The sequence below is a fragment of the Mytilus galloprovincialis genome, chromosome 7, assembly GCF_965363235.1.
Source record: "Mytilus galloprovincialis chromosome 7, xbMytGall1.hap1.1, whole genome shotgun sequence".
In the NCBI taxonomy this organism is placed as follows: domain Eukaryota; kingdom Metazoa; phylum Mollusca; class Bivalvia; order Mytilida; family Mytilidae; genus Mytilus; species Mytilus galloprovincialis.
In genome coordinates this window covers 44,322,246-44,348,623 of record NC_134844.1, presented here as the reverse complement: position 1 = coordinate 44,348,623, position 26,378 = coordinate 44,322,246, and the positions used below count along the sequence as shown (strand labels likewise).

The window sequence follows — 26,378 nt, the reverse complement described above, 5'->3', positions numbered from 1 at the left end:
CAGCAACCCTCTATCAAGGGAATCATGATAGGTAAACAACCCCTTGGATATCGTATCAACAAGGAGTAATATTCTCCGTATACAGGCGCTGCTGGAATTTTGCTTCATAGCAATGGAAATTTCACAATCTGGAAGGTGAAATCATCCCTTTTGTTGCAACGTTTTGTTTTCAACCAACTATTATTGTTAATTTTTAAATGTAAGTCAAGATATGAGGCAAACTCAACTGTATCTGTTGTATCTTTCATCGTGGGTTCGATAGGATAGATGCGTTCATCAAAGTCACCAAGCTTTGAACTATTTAGTGAGAGAACATCAGCAATAGTTTTATAGCGGAAAATTAAGTTTAAGGATACTTCATTTCTTTCTTCTTAAGAAATTGGTGTAGGAAACTGCACGAAGTGGGACACAGTTGGTTCTCATTTGAATTTCAATTATTTGTTAAAAACACGCCATACAAACGGGACTGAATGTGTTTCCCGTATTCCATTTTGAAGAGTGTATAAAAGAGAGGCAGAAGATACCAAAGGGATGTTCAAAGTCATAACGTAACTCTAACAATGTCAGGGCAAAAAAAAGAAAAGAATCTGACGAAATGACAAATAGTACATGAAACACAACAAGGCAATTAAATACTGGGCAATTCGAACCTCACCAAGTCAAAGGGGTGATCTGAGGTGCTCCGGAAGGGTTAGATGTAAATCTAAATAACTTAATGTTTGCATGCTTCTCACTTTCAATAATATCAAAACCATGAAAACATAACAAAATATATTTATATTGTTTTGCCTTTAATCTAACCTTTCATAAAATGAACCAAACATAATATATGTAAACTTATTATCTGTATCCACTAGTTTTCTAAATAAGTAGTTTAGGGCGTTAGTTTTATATTCCTGGAAGATTAATGGTTTTGCAAATAAATCGCTTCTCTTCAAAGCATGCTGTATCGTCCAAGAGAAAACTTTTGGTTGCCCCTTTTGATTGGCATATTTTATTTGCCGAACTCCATCTTGCTTTTCTGATGTCTATCCAATACCATGAAAATGACGCAATGTAAAATATCCAGTCATTTAGGCAGGGTGTGATATTGCATGTCTTTTGTTTTAGAAGGTTTTGTCTATATTCTTGAAATCCACACTAAATATTTTCACAGTTATTTCCAGATGTACCAAGGGGACATGTACAATGATAGATGCTTCCTCACATTGAACAAAATCCTCCATTATTACAAGGGCTACCACTACATGGTGTTTTCTCACAATCTTTTCCTGTGTAGCCTTCTTTGCAATTACAATTACGTCCACTGCCAATGTTCTCACAACGTTCTTGATTTTTGCAAGGGAAGTTATCGCATGGCGTTAGGTGACAGTCAGTGGCAGAAAATCCTTTTGGACAGACGCATTTATAGTCATAACCATTTTCAGTGCAAACCCCGTTATTTTTGCAAGGTGAACGTCTTCACGGATTAATCAAAGTTTTACAAGTGAGACCGATGTATTCAGAGGAACAAATACACTGGTAGACTCCAACCACTTCTACACACTGTCCGTTATTTCTACAGGGAAACGAAGCACACACAGGCCTTTGATCCTGTTTTAAATTGTTAACACATAATTTCATATATCCGTCAGAAAGGCAAGATTTTCTATTCTCGCAAATAATATTGTCACATGGCGTAATTTCACAACATCGTCCGGAAAAGCCGTTTTTGCATTTGCTTGCAAAGTATTGATCGAGTCCTATTTGATTTTTCCCAGAAGATAAACACGAGTCACGAGAAAGTATTTTTGCACAGAGGTATGCTACTGCACCACCTTAGATGACGGTACTCATACAAAAAAGTAAGGCTAAAATTTTCCATGTAGTGATGTTTTCATTCTTTAATTTGTTCTTTTCGGTACTGCTGGCAGTTGCTTCTTGAATAACCTCATATGTATTGTCTTCATTTCGTGATTAAATTCTAACAAGTTTTGGTAACTATTATCAGGCTTGTTTTAATCTCCATGTCTTTCTGTGTTGTTATCGCATATTGTAAGATTAGCATGTCTTGATCGGTTTTGAAAATTCATACTGTTGTTGTAACCATAAATATCTCGCTGAATGTGTGTATAATTTCTTTCTTTCTTCTTATAAAATTAAAACAAGGCGTATTGTTCTCCACTTAACAAACAATTGGGTAAGAAGGGGAGAAATCTTGCCTACTTAGGGTCACAAGGAAGTTCGCTCTCATTTAGTATTGCGAACATTATTGAATACATTTGATTTAACTGTTATGGTTGGTTTTTTTTTTGTCGTCTTCACTTTTTTATGAGAACTAATAATAAAACCTGAGTCATAAACTTCGTGAACTTTATTTTATATAAACCTCGATGTTTCACAAATCATTATTATGGAAAACAAAAGATATGTAGAAAGAACGAAGTGAAAAAATACAGTGTGAACCAGTCCCGGTCGGGAATCAGATATATTTGAAGATTGTTAGGTTGATTTTGAAGGCACTTTTGATAAGATATTATTTAAAGATATTCACGAACGACTAATCTTGCTGAATAATCAATTTAAGTTTCCAATCTGTTAGATGGAATGACAATATCTCAAGTGCAATATACAATAAGGGCAAACGGCCTGTTGTTCTTTAGTTTTCCATCCGGTGACAAATTAAATAGAGAGATAAAGAGTTGATGCAAACCACAAGTTTAGGACATTCGGAAAAAAATCCATATCCAATGAAACCTTAACTCCACCATTGTTAGTTTATTGTCAAGAGTCAAATATTTTTCAACATTATCTAGATATTTTATTATAAATTTCAAATTAATGTATTTCTGAAATATTTTCTACCAAAACAAATATTTAACCACGTCAGTGCATGCATAGACTAAACAGAAACAATTCAAAAGACAATTTTACTTACTATAGATTATCAAAATTTCGGGAAAAAACCGATAATCCTTACCATTATACCGAAAGGTTCAATTATGGCTTAGAATCACGATGACCAATTTTCAGTTTCAACATAAAATGTTTATATGTGGACGGAAAGTAAATGTAATTGCAATGTTTCAAGATATAAATGACTCATTACTACGAGGAGCATGATAGATAATAGATCAGGAACTGGTTACCACCCTTCCGTGCAGTGCACCTGAAATCCTCCAGTAAATGTCGTGTTTTTTATTTACTCAATGTTTATTGTCATTTCATAAAAAAAGAGGCGAAAGATACAAAAGGGACATTCAAACTCATTAATTTTTATTAGTGTTTCTTGTTCTTCGTTTTTATAAAGATTAGACTGTTTGTTTTCCCGTTTGAATGGTTTTATACTAGTCATTATTAAGGCCCTTTATTGTTTGCTGTTCGGTGTGAGCCAACATGACGGCTCCATGTTGGAGACCGTACTTTGACCTATAATGGTTTACTTTTACAAATTGTGACTTGGATGGAGAATTGTCTTATTGGCACTCATGGCACATCTTCATATATATCTATTGGCAACGCCATGGCTTAAAAATAAAATGTCCAACAGAAAATCAATAGTTCACAAAACACAGCGTATATAAAACTAAAAATTGAGAAACATGAACCCAACCAAAAACTCAGGGTGATATCAGATGCTCCGGAAAAGTAAGTAGATCCTGTTCCACATGAGGCACCCAACATATTGTTCATGTTAGTAAAAACCCAGTAATAATTTTGATTCGGTAGGTAATATTCGGCCAAAAAAAGGTGAACTGTAGTTACGATTGCAGAACATATCCGTATCATCTGTGAAACTGATATTCCATAACGGTCAACCAATTCGAGATGGTATCCATAAAATTAACGAAGGAATTATTTCTACTTCACAACTTGGAACTCTTGGTTTATAAGCTTCTTTTTAAACAGCAAATATCTATCAAAGGAATCGTTATTTGAAATACAAGCCCTGGAATATCGTATTGACTGGGAGATTTATACTTCGTTTGTAGGTTCCACTGGAATGTTGCTTCATAAAGATTTGAAGTTCACAGTCGGGAAGCCGAAATCGTCTCATTTGTCGAAAAGTTTTGTTTTCAACCGACCCTTATTGTCAATTTCTAGATACAAGTCAAGATGTGAGGCACGCTCATCTGTTGTATCCTATATATCGATGGGATTGATGTAGTATACAGTCACCAAATTTAAATTTATTTAGTGAGAGAACATCATATATACATGTATACTCATGCGGCGTAAAGCAAAAATCAATCAATCAATCATCTAAATACTTGTAAAATAAAATAAAATTAAATTAAAGGTAACTGATGATTTCTTTTCTCTTTTCCTCAGGAATTGCTATTTGCACTCAGCCTCATTTGAATAATGAACAAATAATTAAGAAGAAGAGCACAGTTGGTTCCCATAGGAATGATAATTGTTTGTTAAAAAAGCCCTCTAAACAATCATTATTGGGGTATCTAGTTTATAAAATGTTTCCGGTGACCTGGCCAACCAACCAAGATGGCCGTCATGGCTAAAAAAGAACATAGGGGTAAAATGTAGATTTTGGCTTAAAACTCTGAAACCAAAGCATTTAGAGCAAATCTGACATGGGTAAAATTGTTTATCAGGTCAAGATCTATCTGCCCTGAAATTTTCAGAAGAATCAGACAATTGGTTGTTAGGTTGTTGCCCCTGAATTAGTAATTTTAAGGAAATTTTGACGTTTTTGGTTTTCATATTGAATATTATTATAGATAGAGATAAACTGTAAACAACAATAATGTTCAGTAAAGTAAGATCTACATGATCAGTTGACCCCTTAAGGAGTTATTGCCCTTTATAGTAATTTTTACCAATTTTTCGTAAATTTTTGTAATTTTTTCACAAAAATCTTTTCCTCTGAAACTACTGGGTCAAATTTAACCAAACTTGGCCACAATCATTATTAGGTTATTTAGTTTAAAAAGTGTGTGCGGTGACCCAGCCAACCAATCAAGATGGCCACCAGGGCTACAGCATAGGGGTAAAATGTAGATTTCGGCTTACAACTCTGAAACCAAGCATTTAGAGCAAATCTAAACAGGGTTAAATTGTTTATCAAGTTAATATCTATTTGCCCTGAAATTTTCAGATCAATCGGACAACCGGTTGTTGGGTTGCTGCCCCTGAATTGGTAATTTTTAAAACAATTTTGCAGTTTTTGGTTATTATCGTGAATACTATTATAGATAGAGATAAACTGTCAACAACAAAAATGTTCAGCAAAGTAAAATCTTATAATAAGTCAACATGACCACAATGGTCAGTTGACCCCTTAAGAAGTTATTGCCCTTTATTGTCAATTTAAAAAAAGTAGTTTAGGACGTTAGTTTTAGATTCCTGGAAGATTTGTAGTTTTGCAAATAAATCTCTTCTCGTAATAACATGCTGTATCATCCAGGAGAAAACTTTCGGTTCTTTTCCCAAGTTGTACGCAGTAGTGTCTATTGAATGATCCGGGTTCATTCTGAGTCCATAAATTAGACTGATTGTGGATAGCGTAATTATACTCTGAACTTTGCCATCGATACTGCTTGTTAGCCGAACGTCCACCTACCCATACGTTTTCATTGATAAATTGTTCCAGCCATTTTATCTCTTCCAGACTTTGAATGAAGGCGAGACTTGCCCCTTTTGATTGGCAAATTTTATTTGCCGAATTCCATCTTGCTTTTCTGATATCTATCCAATAGCATGAAAATGTTGCAATGTTAAATATCCAGTCCTTTAGGCACGGTGAGATATTGCATGTCTTCTGATTCAGAACATTTCGTCTGTACTCCGGAAATCCACACGAAATGTTGTCACAGTTTATTCCAGATGTACCAAGGGGACATGTGCAATGATAGATACTTCCCCTATTTGAACAAAATCCTCCATTTTTACAGGGACTACCACTACAAGGTGTTTCCTCACAATCTTTTCCTGAGTAGCCTTCTTTGCAATTACAAATACGTCCACTGCCAATGTTTTCACAACGTCCTTGATGTTTGCAAGGAAAGTTGTCGCATGGAGTTTCGTGACAGTCAGAAGCAGAAAATCCTTTGGGACAGTCGCATTTATAGTCATAACCATTTTCAGTACAAACCCCTTTGTTTTTGCAAGGTGAACGTCTGCACGGATTAATCAACGTTTGGTTGCATTTGCATGTAAGGTCTTGTTCGAGTCCTGTTTGATTTTTACCAGCAGATAAACGCAAATCACTTCTTACAGACAGTATTTTTGCGCTTAAATATGCTACCGCACCACCTAAAATGACAGTACTCATGCAAAATAGTAAGGCTAAAATTTTCCATGTTGTAGTGTTTCCATTCTTCAATTTGTTCTTTTCGATACTTCTTGAAGTTGCTTCTTCGTGGAGAAGAACATCATAAGTATTGTCTGCATTTTGTGATTTAATTCTAACAAGGCTTTGGTAACTTTTATCTGGCATATTTCCATCATCATCATGTCTCTCTGTATTGTTCATATATATTGCGAAATTAACAGGTCTTGGTCGTGGTTTAACATCCATACTGTTGTGTTAAATATAAGTAGCTCACTGAATGTACAATTTTGTGTTTTCTTTCTTTCAAATAAACATTAATCAATATGTATTGTCCTCGGTTAAATTAACAATGGGGTCAGAAGGGCTGAATTCCTGAATACTTAGAGTGTAGGAAGTTCACATTCGTATTGAAAAGTTTTGTTTTATAACTCCCTTCTTTTGTTCATATTAAACTAGGATATGGAAAGTAAATGATAAAAATTTGAAAACAATTGTTTAGTAAGTACCTGCGGAAGAAACCCATCATCCATGAAACGTAATTATAAATCTATGTGTATTGCTAACTTAATTCTTATTGGAAAATATGCATACAAATGCAGAGTTTTACATTACTTTTATTTTAATTTTTACAAGGTACTTTTGTGGTACGGAGGAGTCAAAAAATAAACCCAAATAAAATTCAACTCAGTCCGTCATTCAATTTTCATACACGACATTTTATTAGGATATTAGTACCCCACAACGATAGTAGAGGGGCATTATGATTTCTGGTCTGTGCGTCCGTTCCTTTGTCCGTGCGTCCGTCCGTTCGTTCGTTCGTTCGTCCGTCTGTCCTGCTCCAAATTAAGAGTTTTTTTCTTTTTCTTCTTTGTCATATAAACTCATATAAACAAACTTGTAACAAAACTTTAGTTAGTGTTAGTATGATAGATAAAATAAGTTATTTTATTGTTTTGCAATCCAAAATTACAGGATTGCTAAAAAACACAATAATCATTGGCCATAAGACATAACCATACAAACGTACATGTATATCTCTGTCTACATTTATAAACATTGTTTATATAAATTTATCTGTTATCAAAAAGAAAATACTGTTACATTTATCTTTGTTAGAAGTTCAGTAACAATTGTTCCGACTTATAAAATGTAGAATTTTTTAAACTTTTTTTCATACGAAAACAAAGAAAAAGAAATCTTTGAATAGAAACTAGAATATGTTGTATGAGTGCAAATGAGACAACTCTCCCAGTCACAACTTATAAAAGTAAACCATTATAGGTCAAAGTACGTTCTTCAACACGGAGCCTTGGCTCACACCGAACAGCAAGCTAAAAAAAAGGCCTCTAAAAATGACTAGTGTAAAACCATTCGAACCGGAAAAACCAACAATCTAATTATCTGTATAATAAACGAGATACGAGTAACATTTAAGAACCATATCAACCAACAACAACCACTGATCATCAGGTTCCTGACGGTGGACAGTTGCAAACAAAGGCCTAAAGTATATCCATTTTGAAGTATATTAATTTTACATACAATTTGATCGATTGTTTTCTTGATAGATACAAATGTGAAATGAACCTTGTCTGAGTTTGATTATTACCTGTAAATCAATACCTCTGCTAATGGATGTTAGTTCCCTCGGGTCATCACCTATACGGTCAGTAGCACTAGTAAATCAATACCTCTGCTAATGGATGTTAGTTCCCTCGGGACATCACCTATACTGTCAGTAGCACCAGTAAATCAATACCTCTTCTTAAGGATGTTAGTTCCCTCGGGTTATCACCTATAAAGTCAGTAGCAAAATCTTCATGCATTATTTCATAACTATATTTATATATCATAGATTAATAGAATTCCCTTAGGAATGAAACCACAATTGACCGTGCAAATTATTACTTGAAAACGAACGTCATAGTTAGGTAAATATAAAGTTTTCGTCCATTTGACAGTTTGAAAGTTCTGAAAATAAACAATAGCAATTAGCGTGAATATTGGAAACTTTATCTTGGATTATCTCGAACTCGTATTTTGTTATATTAACCATGCACCATGGTAAGTGCACAGTAACTTTGTTATAAACTTTGAAATACTAATAATAAATAAAAATATAAACGTAAATTTATTAAATGCACTAATACATCAAAGTTGACCATATGAGGTTTTTGTTGTTTTGTTTTCGCAATTTTTTACGGTAACTCTATCTTCGACTGTCACATGTTATACAGCTCCGGTGTATGTTTTTTTGTAGAACGATAAATATTCCTAAATAACTAAGCTCTAGCTCATTTGTAGTTGTTTGCTGTACACTTCCTCGTAATCGTCAATACTACAATCTATAGAACTTGGTCCATTTTAGGTTGTTTGCTATATAGCTCAAATTTATTTAGGCGGTTTCCTATACATTATATCTTTTATCATTTTATGCTGCTTTCTGTGCAACGCCAGTTCATTTTAGACTGTATTATGAACAGAAGGAGATATTGTTTCATTAATACAACTCCCACCCCGACTCCATTCCAACCCCAAATATAAACACGAAAAAAATCGAAAACAAATCAAATGTGTATAGACAATTGTGGATATGTAAGCTCTATAAGAATTAGAAAAAGAATTTCCATGTAATGAGAAGTGCTGAAGACAGGTGTTTACACGAATTGAATGTTGTCTCCAATTATGTAGACAGATATTGACGGTATTTATATGATAAAAAAGGCAAGGGTCATGTAAAAACAAGGAGACGTGGTATGTTTACCAGTGAGACAACTTTACAACAAAGTTCAACTGAATTTGATGTAAGCAGGCAACCGTACTGCATTTAACAATAAGAAACACGTATGTTAGCCTTTGTCTATTGTAAAGCTAATTAAAATTAAGTCAAGATCAAATATTAAAATATAGAACGATACTAGTTGATTAAAAAAGAGGTTGCAATTTGTATTTCAACAGATATTCATGGCTAAATTTGTAAAGTTTAAGTATACATTTAAGTGTACATAAATAATTAATATTCTTGTATAGGAACCATTATTATGATTGGTATTAAACTAATTAATCTTTTAATTAATATTTACAGTTTATGGCTTGGTGAATTATTGGATCTATTGATGTTAGAATGAAGATAAGGAACATAGGAAATCCGAAGTAAATTATATAATAATATTAATCATGAAACGTAATATTATGGTGCAAAGTGAATAATTCAGCAAATCAATGCTATAATTGACTGGTGGTATCTTTGAACTGTTGGGAGTTTTATCTACTGGAAACCTGTTCTGTATAAGATGGAGATACCAGTAGTGACATTAATAACTGTAATTACTCATCTTAACTGGACATCAGTGTGTATCATTTTTGACCATGAAACAGGTAGGTACACGTTTACTTAAAAACAAAATCATGTTGTATATAATTATTGAATGGATTGAGAATATCTGGCTTTAGTTGCGGAAACGTAGCTCTTAGGTTCTTCTGATATTTTTTGACAATGTCCGCAAATTGTCAAAAAACATAAAAAGGACCTAAGAGCTACGGTACCGCAGCCAATCTGGCCTTTACATTGGTTAATTTCGGGGTTTTTTTTTGTGTACTTTTGTAAATTACTCTACAGTTTTCAACCCAGAGCTTTATATGGTAAAACATAATCGAATTTTGACAGCAACGCAGGATAACATGTTTTCTGTTTTTAGAAAATATTCTTAAGTATTTTTTATATCAGTATAATTACACTATATATTCTCTAAAGCATCTAAACAATACTAGTGCTATTGTAATGTTCATTGGTCGCTAAGGATACAAATAAGAAGAATCTTCTTGTATCATTACACGTTTCATGCTGAAGGAAGCGTTGTGCCGATTTAGACCTTTGGCGTGAAAGTCAGTGGTTGGGTCCAAAGGTATTGGGGTGTTTGAGAGGGATTCTTGTGTTCAGTATGAGGAACATTTAGAGAACACCCATATCCATAAATAGTGTATTCGCCCTGGAGTATATAAGTCGGTGATGAATAAATTCGGGTTCTGTCTGTCGATATTCTTATAAAGAAGATCTGTGAACAAGAGTAATCACGTAACATAGCTGTCATTGATATAGTCGAGGACAACTTGTACTGGGTACAAGTTGGTCTGACATAGGAAGTTGGCAAAGCAGACTGTCCCATACGCAGGACAGACTGCAATAATCCGTACTGATTGGTAGTGACAGCGTGTTCCACTGGAGGACAACTGCACCAGCACGTACTGTCTGGTAGAGACAAACTGTACCAACCATACTGTCTTGTAGTGACAGGTCGTCCCATCTGGAGGAGGGGGTGTGAGTTTGTTTTACATTTGTGTATATATATATTTTTCCGTTGTTACTTTATATCGACAAAGAGTCAATGTGTATATTTTGATTCGGTGTACATTACTTATAGTTTGTAGTATTGCCGTATTGTTTGTGGACAACTTGGATCCAAGTGTTTACTGGAACGTTCGTTTGAAATATTAACGCCTGGTTACACGTTACACTATCACCTAATGGAATGTTGCCTTTGAAATTATAAAGCCTATGATTTGCAACTAAAATATTTGAGGCGTTGAGCTATTTTATGAAACATGACTACATAAAACTGCGAAAACGTTTGTGTACAATGATCAACTCTTTAAGTAAGCGAGAAACACATGTAAAGCATTGTCAAAAAGTAGACATGTATGTCTTTAAAACGTTATAGGTCACCAAACTGACGCAAAATTAGCAAAGATAGAAACAATAAGGTAGGTTGAATATGGTCCTAATAAAATTCTACTATGAATATAACTAACGGGGCTCATTTAGTATAAACTGGCAGCAACATGCACAGTACAGTTTATATCAATAGATGGTATACTGTTGTTTCACAGACAATCAAACAAAACGATTGCGTTTATACCACGTGTGATGTACTAGTATTACTTTTTATTATTCATACATTTCAATATCATGACACAGAACGTTTGACCATATAAGCGTTATGCTTATGAATTAAATCTTGAAAAACAATAGGCCTCAAACGAAATCAATGTTGATAGTCTTGTAGATTGTATGTTTGGCATGACAAAAGTTTTGTATTACGGGCATACTTCTAACATCGATTTGCCGCCAAAATCAATAACCGAGATCCACTAGGCGAACTCTTTCAAGATGAATTTGATTTTTACGCTTCAATATAACCTTGTCAACCTTCAATTACACCAACCTTCTGGTAATTTTAATCATTTATTCTTCTGTTTAATTAAATCAATACTGTGTATTTTGAGTTCATGAACTAAATTATGAACTTAAAATTAATATAATCTGATAACACAACGTTTATAATATAGCAAAGTGCTTTAGGCCAATGAAATTGTAGAATTTGATGTTATTAATCGCGAAGAATGGAGGTATATCTATCATGTTCTAAGTAAGGGATAATCCTAGTTTTAAGGCTTACTTACAATTCAAAAAGAAAGAACTTCTGTAAATCAGTTACAACTGTTTCGAAGCACATTTATCAGCTTGAAAGGATTTACTACTGACACTGATAAAATTTGGATTTTGAATGAAACAAACAAAATTAAAATAGGTTTGAAATTTACTTGTGCAGTAACAATGGTAGTGTTAATGTAATTATGTGAGAATTCCAAAGCAGAAATTTGAAATTCAAATGCAATTTATTTTATTGGCACTGGAATATTGGCTTCGGGATAAAATGTGTATGGGACTCAGATTTCGAATTAATTGATTTAAACTGATTTCATAAGCACAACAGATAACTTAACTTGCCACATGTGGAGCAAGATCTGCTTACCATTCCGGATCACCTGATTTCACCCCCAGTTTTTAGAGGGTTCGTGTTGCTCAGTCTTTAGTTTTGTATGTTGTGTTTTGAGTACTGTAAAATAGTTTTTTGTCTGTTATTCTTTTTCTTTTCTAGCCATGTGTTGTCAATTAATTTTTGACTCGAGTTTGAGTGCTCCTTTGGTATCTTTCGCCTATCTTTTTCCTCACTAACATCTTACATAATTAACCTTCTTACTCAAACTTAGGGACGTAGCAGTCACCGATTGTTGTTAGAGAGCGTTACGAGCCACGAAACACACACCAATACTCGGCTAATAATGGTCACACAAATAGAAACACTGATAAATGAACTGATGTTTTCTTTAAACAGCCAAGTTATATCATAAAAATGTGCACTTTTTGATAATATTCACCATGAGATAGCCTGCGTTCCTCACGGTTTGATCTTTCAGTGTTTTATAATTACTTTATTCACTCATGTAATGCAATTTCATATATTGAATTTATATGTAATAGTATCGTTCTCTTTACTTTTAGTGACGAGAAGAAGTATTTGTGTGCATATTCATATTCATATAAATCTTCCATTCTGTGTGAGCTAATCAACTTTTAATTTAAAATTCATTTTTGATAAATAAAAAAAGTTTTGAAACTAAAATACATGTTTTCATTTTTTTTTTTTTATCATTCCTTTTAAACATTTAGAGACGTATATCAGTGAATATGCATATGAAGTTAACTCTAGCATCCGTGAAGAGTCGAAATGGTGCAGTAAAATAAGTACCAATACTATAGTGAACATTTCACTCAATATCTCATTGCATATAAGAAAATAAGAATCACCGGAAGTAAACCAAACAACTTTTCGTCCCTTTTATTTTTACATCTTTTAGTTTCCAAAATGATTTATAGATACAAAATAAACAAAATTGTGCTTTGGAACACCCAAGAAATATTTTCTATGTCTCAGAAAAAAATTGAATTTTTTCTGCAGCAAAATGCCAGGTTAATTACTAGTCTTTGTTACTAAAAAGCTTAGAAGATTTTTATCAAACTGGTTAAGACAAACGTACCAGTGATTTTTTAAGAGTTATGTCCCTTTACCTATTTCTGTCTCTTAAATTACCATTAAAATACGCATGCTTTCAATAACTGCGAGTACTCTTATTTCGGTGCTTTGTGTCTATTTTTTTATTTTAATTGTGTTTGTGCCTCGTACCGATCTTTTGACTTAAGGATGTACATTATTCTTCTGACTTTTCAGTCTCATTCAGTCTCGTTGAAATCTCGTTCTTGAATTATTTCCAAAACATGTGATACAAGTGGAAAATATCAATGAATTTTAAAAATATTATACTGCAACATAACTCTGTGAAAAAATTGTGTATTTACAATGAATGGTTTTTGAGTAAGTCAGTTTTCAAATTTTACAACCAATCAAGTCAGTATTTTTAGCCAAAATTTTTGAGAAAATGGGTTAGGGATACAAAAAATGATTTTACAAGAATCATGTACATCCCATATCATTTTGGTCTTTTCAAATTTCTTAGATATGTATTTTTTTAATCATTTATAACAAAAAAGTTGAAATAATATACATTTTGTTCTTAAAACTCAGAAAAATCACAAAAATACAAAACTAAGTTGACAGCATGGTAAATTTTACACAAAAAAGCGTCAAAATATGATAAAACTTTTTTATATTAACACCTACCTATAGTTTTTTAAAGTAAAATTTATTTAGATTGGTCCACTTCATCTTTATAGAAAGTATGAAAAAAAGTTTAATTGTGGAACTGTGATTTTTTTTCGCGATAATAGCCCAAAAATAGGTAAAAATCGATGAAAAATGGAAAAATCATCAAAACTGGGCATTTTCAAAGGGCCGTAGCAAAAAAAGAAGTGCACCACCATATGATTTTTCTTCACCAATTATTTTGTTACAGTCTTATAAACCCTAAAATCAGGTTAAGAAAAAAAGTTTAATTCTAGAAATTTTTGGCTCCTCAGCGGTGTACATCCTTAAGCCAATTGCAACTGATTTTTACAGTTTATTCTTATGTTGTGCTGTTACACCACTGTCCCTGGTCAGTGGGAGGGTTGAGCAGTCACAAACACGTTTAACCCAGCCACAATCTTAATGTGCCTGTCTCAATTTTGGAGCCTGTAGAAAAGTGGTTGCCGTTAATCCAGGTCTGTCATATTTGTGTTATGTTATAAACTATACCATAAGTTGTTTAATTTGTAAAACATTTTTTATGTCGGTGCCTTTTATAACCGTCTATACGGTATGATTTTTTTTTCATGGTCGAAAGCCGAAAAGTAAAATTATGACGTTTGGTTTTGATTTTTTGTTTTTCAGAACATGAAGCAATACAGCTGCAGGAAGGTTTGTCAAAGATTGGAACATTTGGGGTGATTTATCGTATAGAAGACTTGACTTCATTCAAAATTGATGTTTTATCAAATACCTCTTTTAAGGATGCCCCAGACACACTTAATTTCATAGTGGTTTGTAGATGGGAAACCAGTCGACAATTTTTAAAACAGGTATGCAGTACATGGTTACTTCTATTTCATAATTGGAACATGCTTTAAAATAAAATATCTTCTATAATTGAGTTGAAACAAAGCTCAGATTAGCAAACACATTGAGAAATGTATCTTTTTATTATTGTAGTTTGATATTGAATTTAAACATTAAAATATCCATCAATTAATGGTAATAAAATTGAGAATAGAAATGGGGAAGGTGTCAAAGAGACAACAACCCGACCAAAGAGCAGAAAACAGCCGAAGGTCACCAATGGGTCTTCAACACCGCGAGAAAATCCCGCACCCGGAGGCCGGCTTTAGCTGGTCCCTAAACAAAAATACGTACTAGCTATGGGAAAATGGACGTCACACTAAACTTCAGGCCCCGGCGCCATAAAACTATTTGAGTAAAGTTTTTTTACTCAGCCTGAGAATTTTCTCAATTTTTTTATTCTCAGCAAAATGCTCCGCCATAAAAAAATTCTCAGATATTTTCTTACTCAAAGTTAAGAGTATTCTTAAATATTTGAGTATAGCCAAAACCATACTTAAGTACATAAAAAAATCTTAAATATTTTTTTTAATGTAATTTGATATAAAATTACAAATGTTGATAGTGTTTTTGTTAAAATTTGCAATGAAGAACTTCACTTATCACATCAAATCAAATTCTATCCAAAGGAACATATACATCTATATTCCTTAACATATTTTTTTTCATACATTTTTTAGGATGAATACTCAAAATCAATGTTGTCTAAAAAAACTGATTAATGGGGTGCTCAAATGTGCATTTTTTTTACATAAAAAATAAGAGTAAGGTGAAATGACTGAAATATGTCACATAATTCTGTAAAAGCATATGAAAATTAAAAATATTTAAGAATTGAATGCTTCTTTTTGTAAATTTATTGGGGTGTAAAAGCGTTGACCGAAGTACATTTTGTATGAAGCGCGTTGAGACCACAATCCTGACAAAAAGTCACAGAATATAAAGTTGGCAAATAAATTGTGTTATTATAAGAAATATAGAACCTAATAGATTTTATAAGAGAAAGATCTTGAAATACTTGAGTTATTTACCCGTAGCTTCTTATAAATATGTATATATATATTTTGATATTTCTTTATTTAGATCTATATTTTGTATTATTTTAAAAGATGCAATGCAATCTTCGTTGACGTTTACGGGAAGAGTGCTTTCTTTCACGTCCGCACTTCTATCGAGTATGGTGTGCCAAATAAACATTTAAAAAGATAATTATTACGGATCAATAACATACATTATGTATTCAGACGACATAAGACACCATGTGACAATTTTAAGAGAAACAGAGCTGCTTTTTTCTCACATCTACAATGAAAAAAAAAAAAAAACGACAAACCAAATATTTTTAAATCAATACGAAAGCCAGTAAATAATTTGAATCCGTTTTCAATATTCAAGATATATGTAACTTTAATATCAATATAAATCTGATACAGAATTTAACATGTTTAATACGATTTAAAAATTATGCAAGTAGTCATAAAAGTTGCTCTGCATAATGAATTTAATATCATATTGCACAGGAAGAGAAAATAGAAGTACGACGTCGTGTGAGAAGGTATGGCATATATATTTAATGTCCATTACAGTTATTAACAAACCTTGTACAAATATTATTTTCGAAAATAAAACAGTTTAATAAAACAAAGAAAAACTATTCAATTTATGAGGGTCATGAAAAGGGGAGTAGGGGATCGGAAGATGTTCTATTTTTCTCTATTCAGTAAGAAATATTTTCTGTAAAATTCTTATCATGCATATAGAAATTTCCTTCTGTATCATGATTTTGACATGATAAATGAGTTGTCTGGATCAACGACATATGTATGACAACAATACCCCCCCCCCCTCCCCCCGAATCTGTCACTGTACTACTGTACTGCACAAATGATACATTCCTGAATATCAATATTTTAACTAATATATGTTTAAAAGCAAACAGGTAGGGGGGATTTTTTTTTTTTACTTTCTTTGTGAAACTTTTGATATCTAAGATAATAAATAGTAGATTGTAATACATGTATTTGGTTTAGTAGATATGAGGTACCGGTACTGCAATCTAATTGATGTACCAGTAGTAAATTGTAAAAATAGATTTAAGAGAGAAAATACATTGATAAGCCCAACTGTCCAACAAAATATAAAAAATTGCATATCTATCATCTATTTTGGAGAATATATTTAAAATTTATTGGAAGTGAACAAAAAAAAACAAACAAAAAAAATCGAAAACGATGTAATTATCCGTCCTCGAGTATCAGTCAAACAGCCCTTACCAAAAAATATTGTATTAAATTGCAATGAATGATGGATCTTACAAAACTGGAACATAAGACGTAGTAAGCATGCTGGCGAACGTGAGATCAGACTTTTTGATTCTGTAATTCTATTTAAAGTCATAATAAACAGGTTACCGGTGAAATATAATGTTATTCCAATTCTTGAACCAATGCATACAAACATCATAAACTAAGTCACTCTGCACGATTTTATCATTTTTTTCGCATTAATTTCGTATAATCGTCAATTTTTTTTTTCAATCGGTCAGTGTTGTGAAAATAAAGCAGGTAATTATAGTTCCTGTTTTCAAGCCGAAGTTTAACGATTGTCACCTGTTTGTCAACAATCCACCAAAAAGCATGGATATTGGGTATTTTCTTTTCTGTTAATCGCATCATTCATTTGGGTAATTTCTAAGAAAGATCAGATATTCAAGCGTCAAGCGGGATATGTTAAAAGTGAAGAAGTATTTACAATGAGAAGCTGTTTAATTGGTCGCTTTTTTTTGTAGTATCTTTTAAAATTTGGTAAGATTAATATGGTACAACCAACTAACATCAAGATGGGGTTATCAACTAATAATTACATTAGATGTATGTTTCATTATAATACTTTATTCTGATTGACTAACTGCAATTCACGTGTTATTCCGTAAGCAGTTGCATTGCTCAATACAACTTTTCATTCATGATAACACGTGGTCCAACAATAAAGTGCACAGGTGAATTAAATAAAAAAGATATATAAAATTCGTGTTTTCATGATAATAGCTAAAAAATGTAATTATAAGTATTGAATGCTTCTTTTTGTAACTTTATAGGGTTGTAAAAGCGTTGACCGTGCGCACATTTTTAGAATGAAGCGCTTCCGCGCTTCATACAAAATGTACTTCGGTCAACGCTTTTACACCCCAATAAATTTACAAAAAGAAGCATTCAATTCTTAAATATTTTTAATTTTCATATGCTTTTACAGAATTATGTGACATATTTCAGTCGTTTCTCCTTACTCTTATTTTTTATGTAAAAAAAATGCACATTTAAGCACCCCATTAATCAGTTTTTTTAGACAACATTGATTTTGAGTATTCATCCTAAAAAATGTAAGAAAAAAAATATGTTAAGGAATATAGATGTATATGTTCCTTTGGATAGAATTTGATTTGATGTGATAAGTGAAGTTCTTCATTGCAAATTTTAACAAAAACACTATCAACATTTGTAATTTTATATCAAATTACATTAAAAAAAATATTTAAGATTTTTTTATGTACTTAAGTATGGTTTTGGCTATACTCAAATATTTAAGAATATTCTTAACTTTGAGTAAGAAAATATCTGAGAATTTTTTTATGGCGGTGCATTTTGCTGAGAATAAAGAAATTAAGAAAATACTCAGACTGAGTAAAAAAACTTTACTCAAATAGTTATATGGCGCCGGGGCCAAGACATATAAATGAAGTAAAAATTAAAAAGCATACAAATCTAAGAAACACCAGAGGCTCCTGTCTTGGGACAGGCGCAAAAATGAGTCGGGGTTAAACATGTTTTGTGAGATCTCAACACTTCCCCTATATATCTAGCCTATGTAGAATAAACAAACACACAGCAATCGCACAGTAAAACTCAGTTTAAGGGCATACGATACAGTTTTGAATCCGTATTTACAGTTTGATGAAAATTTCCATATAGGCTATTTTTTTTTTTGCCTGAGTAAATCAAATATGTAATAAAAAATATGCCTTCATGTGCTACTTTTTGAGTTAAATGAGGTCGAAAAAAAAAAAGATAAACACATTTTTTTTTTGTGTTAAATGATTTGTAATTTCTGTATTTTATAAGTATCATAAAAATGTATGCATTTTTTATTCAGAAATAACTCATATTTATCAAATGATCATGAATTGAGAAAAAAAACGTCATTTTTTGCTGTATATTTATCAAAATTAAAAAAATTGCACTATTTACAGTTTTATCAAATTTGGTCAACATAATCTCCCTGCAAAATAAAACAAAATGTCGTTTTAAAAAATAGGGGTCCATGCGCTCGTTTTCAAATTAGATCAGTTTGAATGATAAAAATCAGTCGAAAAATGCATCTTTTCCCGATAAGTCACCGTTTGACGTCGCGAAAATAACAATTTACGTTAGCAACGTCATTACCCCCTATGTAACTGTATCGTTTGCCCTTAAGAGAAGTCTGAGTCCTATGTCAGAATAGGTAACAAAAGAAACTAAGCAAAATGACAATGAATATTAACAATACTGATTTAATCAATTTGAAGATCCTTAGAAGATTAAGCACCAGTAAATGAAATGAAACGGAGATAAGAAAATTGTAAAAATTGTTCACTATATATATATATATATATATTAACGATGTATTTCAGCCATTTGAATATGACAGAAAAAATGCCTTCCGAAATTCCTTGCTACATTATTCAAGATGGCTTGTTGGTATTTTCCATACTTCCACTGATGTGACATCATGGCCAAGTGATTCCGGTATTGAGTTTGACAATGTTGCTTTTATGCAATTTAATTTATCATCTGAGGGTGAACAGCACCGGAATTATACAGTAAGAATATTATTATATCTATTTTAGGTCTTATTATTAGACTAGCATTATTCTGCTGGTTAGACCTGATGAATCATACTAACTTTATGTTAGATGCTATTACTTTGCTATTATGCTAATCTATTGTATATTTAATCTGTTTCAAGTTAGATAACATTACAAAAACTATAAATTTTTATTAAACTAAAACTACAGTTCAAAATATCATGGATTCTTAGAGTCATACGAAACGACTTTTTGATAAATATAATGTTAATGCCATTATTGAACCAAAACATGCCCAAAACATCTCCCAGCACGTTTTTTTAATACTTAGTATCGAATCTATAACGTATGTATTTTTTTTAATCAATAGAACTATTTCGTTCGATGATTGTTGATCGAAAATTTCGGCTGCTAACTAACTCCTAATTTTTTTTAAAAATCCAAACTTTACCGATCGTAATCTTGATAATAGTCAACACAGAATCCTGTACAATGTAGAAATTAAAAAAAAACAAGTGAGATGATACAGCGATGTTTATTGTTGTTTTTGCTTAAATATTTTCATGCATTTCCGTTTGTTAATTAAACAGTTGTTAAAAATCAATTGATGTATTAATATTTTTTAGAATCGATTACTATCGACTTTCTTCCACATTCGTTTACATTTTCTTTCATCACGGATTTTTCCTATGACATAGAACCCGTTTACACTGTACGAAATTAAACCGAACTTTATTTGAATCGATCTTTTAAAAACAGACAAGTTCGCGTTTACCTTTGCACGGCCAAGATCGATCTTATTTAATCTAGTGCGTTTACACTGCAACATAAAAAATAACCAGTCTGACCTGATTACTTTACATTTTGTAAACACATAATCGTGAAAATAGAATAGTATAATAACGTATGCATCTCGCGCGAACAATCACACTGGCAAAATAATTCCGAAGAAAATAGTTGGATCATTGATATTTCCAGAGAAATATAATACTATAGGGTTATTGCATGAATATTGGGGAATATTGTCCCGAGTAGAATTCTATATATATATTGCACGAGCTTGCGAGTGCAATATATGTTCTACGAGGGAATATATGTTCTACGAGGGACAATATTCCCCAATATTCATGCAATAACCCTTTTATTGTATAGCAATATAATATTTGACAGTAAAAATTGGTTTAAACTAAGATTTAAACGTTGATGACGTCATGAATTTTAAAAATTTATTGCACTAGTGCAATATTAGAATTTATTGCACGCTAACTTTTGGTTACGTTCTGTGGGAAATATTATATTGCTATACAATAAATTGTATTATTGTAATATATGTGTCTGATATTTCGTATGCAGTCATCAATTAACATTTTGGTTCACATGTTACAAGTCATTAACAAAAAATGTGAGAAGACTATTACTTAAAAATGAACAGCCAATGCGTTTGAGGATGAGAATTTGCAACAAAAATTATCCAAAAAATGGCGGAATCTATATATACATGTATTTTCTAATTTCATCCATTGTTTTAAAACACGTGTGTTTTTCCCGCCGAACATTCACAGATGTATTTTCATATCTAACTGAAGAAAGATTGATCGCGATCGATCTAAGCGTTTACACTTGAAGAAAGATCGATTCAACTAAGATCGATCTTTTTAAAAACCACCTCTGGAGGTAGACTTTTTAAGTCCAATTGAAGATCGATCTTTCCCGTTTACATTAGACTAAATATCGATCTATTTAAGATCGATCTCATGAAAGAATCAAATTGATCTTTTTTACTATTGTAAACGGGGTCTTACTCTGGTTGCGGTTCTAACGAGATGTGTCATGATAAAGGTCACTGAATACGGAAAAGCTGTCGGCGAATTAGAGTACGCGAAGATAATAAATAATTCAGTTACAGAAAAGATAAAGGACTTTCTTTTCAAATTATATTCAAATAAGAACATGTAGTTTTAAAAATATTTAAAAAGTATTCTTAACCAGTTTGATTTATTGATTCATTAATTGTTAGTTGCTCAACGTCCAGTGACAAATATTTTATGCATGTTCAGGACGATATCAATATCCAGTTTGAAAGTGAATAAAAATCATGGCGATGGGCGAATATTGTTTATCAAATAATTTGGATAAAACAAGAATGAGTTTAACATTAGAGTAACGACAATTTAAAACCAAACAGTTTATCTGTGAAAGTAAAAACAAATCCGAGGTAAGAACAACACTCTTTTTAAATAGTTCAAAATAAAGATATACAATTTTCATTTTGTCGTTAACCCTATATCCTTTTCTATTTTTTCCAATTAGCATGCCCAGAATTGGTTGTCAACTGTGTTTGATTTCATTTCCATCGTTTTGATTTTCATTTGGCTTTTTAAAAAAATATCATGATGGGAAATCATAAAGTTTTGATTTAGAAATGTGTGAAATTATTTGAAAAGTCCTATACACATATTAAAAAACCTATTGTATACTATGTAAGGAAAATATCTTATCATATAAGGAATACATGTACTATTGTTGGAAAATGAAATTAAAAATTCAGACCTAATGTTTGTAAGCTTGAGTTGAACAGTTTTGAAAACCTAAAATTCTAAAAAAATATTTAAGAGAACCATATTTGTGAAATAATTTTAAAGATGATTTTGTGCCTATTTTGTAGTCATGGATGGATAATAATAACTGTACACGTGTGTCTATTGAGACATTGATGTGGAGTAATGACCGAAAACGCAAATTAACAACTGTAGGATCTGTATTCAATGGAAGTTTATACCTTCAAAAAGACATATTTCCGAATGTAAAGTTTGGATTTAACCAGAGAAGGCTATTGATAAGCATACTGCCTGTAAGTAGTGAAGAGTAAGACTTAATTGTAGCGTTCGTAACAAACATTTCTTTAAACAGAAACTTGATACAAATTAAACATAATTTACTGAAACACCTTAGATTCAAGTAAAATGAATCATTAATAAAATATGTTTACATTAATATAAAAGTTCCTTGTTGTAATGATATTCAATATTATTCCTTTTTATTCTGCAAACTCATCAAATGAGAAAAAAAAAAAAACACTATAGTATATGATCTCCGATCTGCAAACAAAAGTACAACAAATTACCTATTTTATAGGCTATAACGATAAAAAGTAATTAATTATTATATATATTTTTTTTTATGAGCATTTCATAGTTTTTCTGTATAGGCCATTATTTTTGTCTTTTAAATCGTTTCACATTTGCTATAGCGAGACCTTTTATGCTTACTTTGCGGTATAGGTTTAGAGTTACAATGCATTAGTTTACTCATCATCTCTTTGTCTGAAGGATAGTATTCTAAAAAATGAAAACAATACTTTATATATTTATATATAAGCCGAATATCTGCAAGTCAATGATTTATAAGAAATCGAAACAGTTGAAGAGCAATATGACTAAAGAAGGACATAAACAAAATAGCCAATTGCATCTAATTCAAACTTTGCCGGAGGGAGTTGAAACCTCATTTTCTTTATATTTTCATATTTCATAAACGGACATTTTTAGAAAAGTTTGTTATAAATCTGACTACTTAGTTGATTTAGCCTCGGTGAAAAAAGTCCTTACAACAGAGGTGTTAAGGCCCAATACATGGTAATGACGTCACATCTTATTTTCCTGCTTACTAAAATGTAAGACTGTTTAACAAAATAATATAGAACCTCAACATTATGATCAGACTACATGTGCTTAGTCATATATTCTAAATTTAAAGTTGTTTTTTTATTCATATTTACAAGTGGAAGCCTTATGTCGAGATAGATGAAGTCACGAATGAGTATAAAGGGCTGTCCATTGACGTTCTAAAAGAATTATCACGCAGGCTTAATTTCACGTATGTACCATAATTCGATATAGTCGATTCTGTTTTATTTTATCACTTTTCTACGCATTTCAGAAAAGGACGGAGAAAAAAGAACAATAGATATGATTGAATATTCAATAAACTGAATTGATCTAGAATTTTGTTTTTTTGGCGAAAAAATGTACACTACATTCGATAAGGTAATATAGAACTAAAGCCTATTACAAATCTGTCACACATTTTGATTTTTAGCATTGAAAAATTCTCAAAAACAAAGTAAAATGAAAAGAAAAGAGTTAAAAATTTGAAAAAAAACCACATTAGCTTTTAAAAGGTGACTCAGTCCCATTCATATTCTGTAGTTATGAATTGATATCGCCACCTGATGGAAAATGGGGCGTGGCATCTGGCAATAACACTTGGAATGGTTTGTTTGGACAGTTACAACGTCGAGTGAGTATGAATATTTTTAAAATGCTTGTGTAGATTTATATTAAAACACAATATACATTGATAGAATCAAAACAATGTAAGCGACATAGTATAGATTGAGGGAGGAAAAAAGTTTGTTAGACAATGAGTTGCAGTTTTAAATAAAACATTTACTATTTCATATCTTGTGATTTTCAAATTTTCAAGTCTTAACTTTAAAACGCAATTTACCATACTAGTTTCGTCATTCCTCTAAAATCTCTGGCATATCTGATTAATTGAAATAATGAATTTGTATCAGTAAGTAAGACGACATGTTCTAAACTACCCTCATAAAGTGAAAATAACTCTTTCAATTGTATGCGTTCGAAGCGCTTTCATGGACTTACCTTCACCAGGAACCATCAAAACCAACTATTAAAAAGCCGAGGTGTTCACGTACCGAAACACTTGGAAGAGCTGTTCAAGATAACAAACAAAAACGGAGGGAATTACATGAACTTCAAAAGAAGCGAGACCAGTTGCGTCGACATGATAAGCGTCTCCTGATATGCATACATCACCCACCATGCCAATCCACATTGTCTAAATGTCACAATCGGTAAAAACTATAGATTGGACGACCGTAAAAGATCTAAGACAGCGAAAACATGTCGCTCATGAGTTGAGAGATGAACATATCCGGAAATGTATGACTTTGATCCAAAATTGTAAAACCTTCGTGGGAGATTGAAAAAAAATGCATGTAAATGTAAAAACACACTTTTTTGTACTGATAAATTTTATTAAGTTGATGCGATTATTTAATTGCTGTTTGCTGTAGCAGTAGATTTAGTGGCAGCGCCACTAGTTATGAAATTGTTGTTTGTGTTATATTAAATTTTTTTTATGAATTGACAAAGTTAGAAATTTAATTAAAACATTTGTTCCAGGAAGTAGATTTAGTAGCAGCACCTCTAGCTACAGATGCACATAGAGAAACAGTATCAGATTTTACACTGCCTTATTATTACGAAAAATCAGGAATTATCATAAAGAAGCCAGATCCATCGTATTCCACGAAATTATTTGATCCATTAAATCCTATGGTCTATATCTGTATTGGGATTTCTCTACCAGTAACAACTTTTTTTCTGTTTCTTTTTGAAAAGTTTAACCCGTTTTACAGAAATGTTGCCGGTAGAATGAAGATCAGAGGACTGCATCATTTCTCTGATTCGTTCTTTTACATGTATGGAGCATTATTTTGTCAAGGTAAGTTTTCTATTTGTATATTTTCAAAATAAAACGTTTTAACATGAAAAAGTAAATAATTGACCTTCTTGGTAGCAACAATCATCTTAACATATCTAATAAGTATTTTAACGACAATATATTAATTATATGTATAGCAATAGGCTATTTGTTATTGCCAATTCCTGTAATCGACCCTGTAATTAGAGATCCCTAAAAAGTTGTCTCCCTTATGAGGGACATTTATTTTGATTTACAATGGAGAGCTACATGTAGCAGAAAGTGGAAATCTACCTGTGCGTAATGCCAGCAATTTATATGGTTTTCAAATCTTTTAATAACATCAATTTGTTGTTTAACTAAATACTTTTGACATCAGCAATTATTTTTCGTGAAAAATTAGTTAAACCGCAGATACATCACTTTCAATTCATCATGCTTTGCATTGGCTAAAGCCAATTTTGTCCGGTATGGAACCAGTCTACGATTGACAAAGGGAAGTAATTTGTTTAAAAAGTGTGTAATATCAGAATTAAATCGGTTATTGGCAAATGGACTATTGAATGAAGTATGTTGTTATCTTAATAGAAGGAACAGAATATTATTTCAGGTGGAGAACATGTCGCAGCTTCGTCAGCAGGGAGAACACTTCTGAGCTGCTGGTGGATATTTTGCATCATAATGGTGGCCACATACAGTGGTAATTTCGTGGCTTTCTTGACTGTCACAAAAGAAACGTTACCTTTTAAAGATGTAGAAGGATTAGTTGAACAAAATACCTATAAATGGGGCACTGCTGGCACCACTATATTTGAAACTCTTTTAAAGGTATTTTTTAATCCAAAAATTATATACATTTGAAAATAAGTTTCTGTACAATTGAAACTAAACAATAACATTAAAATACATGGTTGACAACATATTAATCCTGGAAGAACTAGCCTATCTGCAAATAATGTTGGCTCGGAGTCGGAATTATGTATCCATGTAGGGTGGCATGTTCTGTAACTTTGAAGTGTTTATCTAGTACTTAGAAACAGAGTGAATTCATAATTAGTTGAACAAAATACCTATAAATGGGGCACTGCTGGCACCACTATATTTGAAACTCTTTTAAAGGTATTTTCTAATCCAAAAATTATATACATTTGAAAATAAGTTTTTGTACAATTGAAACTAAACAATAACATTAAAATACATGGTTGACAACATATTAATCCTGGAAGAACTAGCCTATCTGCAAATAATGTTGGCTCGGAGTCGGAATTATGTATCCATGTAGGGTGGCATGTTCTGTAACTTTGAAGTGTTTATCTAGTACTTAGAAACAGAGTGAATTCATAATTAGTTGAACAAAATACCT

The 26,378-nt window shown here is 31.9% G+C and overlaps 2 protein-coding genes across 2 annotated transcripts; one reads left to right on the top strand and one right to left on the bottom strand.

Annotated features, from left to right (window-relative positions):
* Window positions 1-4,163: 4,163 nt before the first annotated feature.
* On the bottom strand, window positions 4,164-6,520 carry LOC143081710 (uncharacterized). Its single transcript, XM_076257451.1, has one exon. It carries the CDS (start codon window positions 6,515-6,517, stop codon window positions 5,336-5,338), a length of 1,182 nt encoding a protein of 393 aa, XP_076113566.1. The 5' UTR covers window positions 6,518-6,520; the 3' UTR covers window positions 4,164-5,335.
* A 2,846-nt stretch (window positions 6,521-9,366) lies between these two features.
* On the top strand, window positions 9,367-25,876 carry LOC143084202 (glutamate receptor ionotropic, delta-1-like). Its single transcript, XM_076260612.1, has 8 exons — window positions 9,367-9,649; window positions 14,440-14,627; window positions 19,331-19,519; window positions 22,170-22,355; window positions 23,286-23,380; window positions 23,713-23,803; window positions 24,715-25,036; window positions 25,626-25,876. The coding sequence occupies exons 1-8, from the start codon at window positions 9,565-9,567 to the stop codon at window positions 25,874-25,876; spliced, it is 1,407 nt and encodes a 468-aa protein (XP_076116727.1). The 5' UTR covers window positions 9,367-9,564.
* Window positions 25,877-26,378: the final 502 nt, after the last annotated feature.

What these genes read in the sequence shown, in the direction of transcription:
- LOC143081710 (XM_076257451.1), bottom strand. Translation starts at nt 6,517, where the DNA reads ATGGATGTTAAACCACGACCAAGACCTGTTAATTTCGCAATATATATG.
- LOC143084202 (XM_076260612.1), top strand. Translation starts at nt 9,565, where the DNA reads ATGGAGATACCAGTAGTGACATTAATAACTGTAATTACTCATCTTAAC. An exon ending in TATTGATAAGCATACTGCCT is followed by an intron (nt 22,356 to 23,285) that starts GTAAGTAGTGAA and finishes CATATTTACAAG; the next exon opens with TGGAAGCCTTATGTCGAGAT. An exon ending in TCACGCAGGCTTAATTTCAC is followed by an intron (nt 23,381 to 23,712) that starts GTATGTACCATA and finishes CATATTCTGTAG; the next exon opens with TTATGAATTGATATCGCCAC.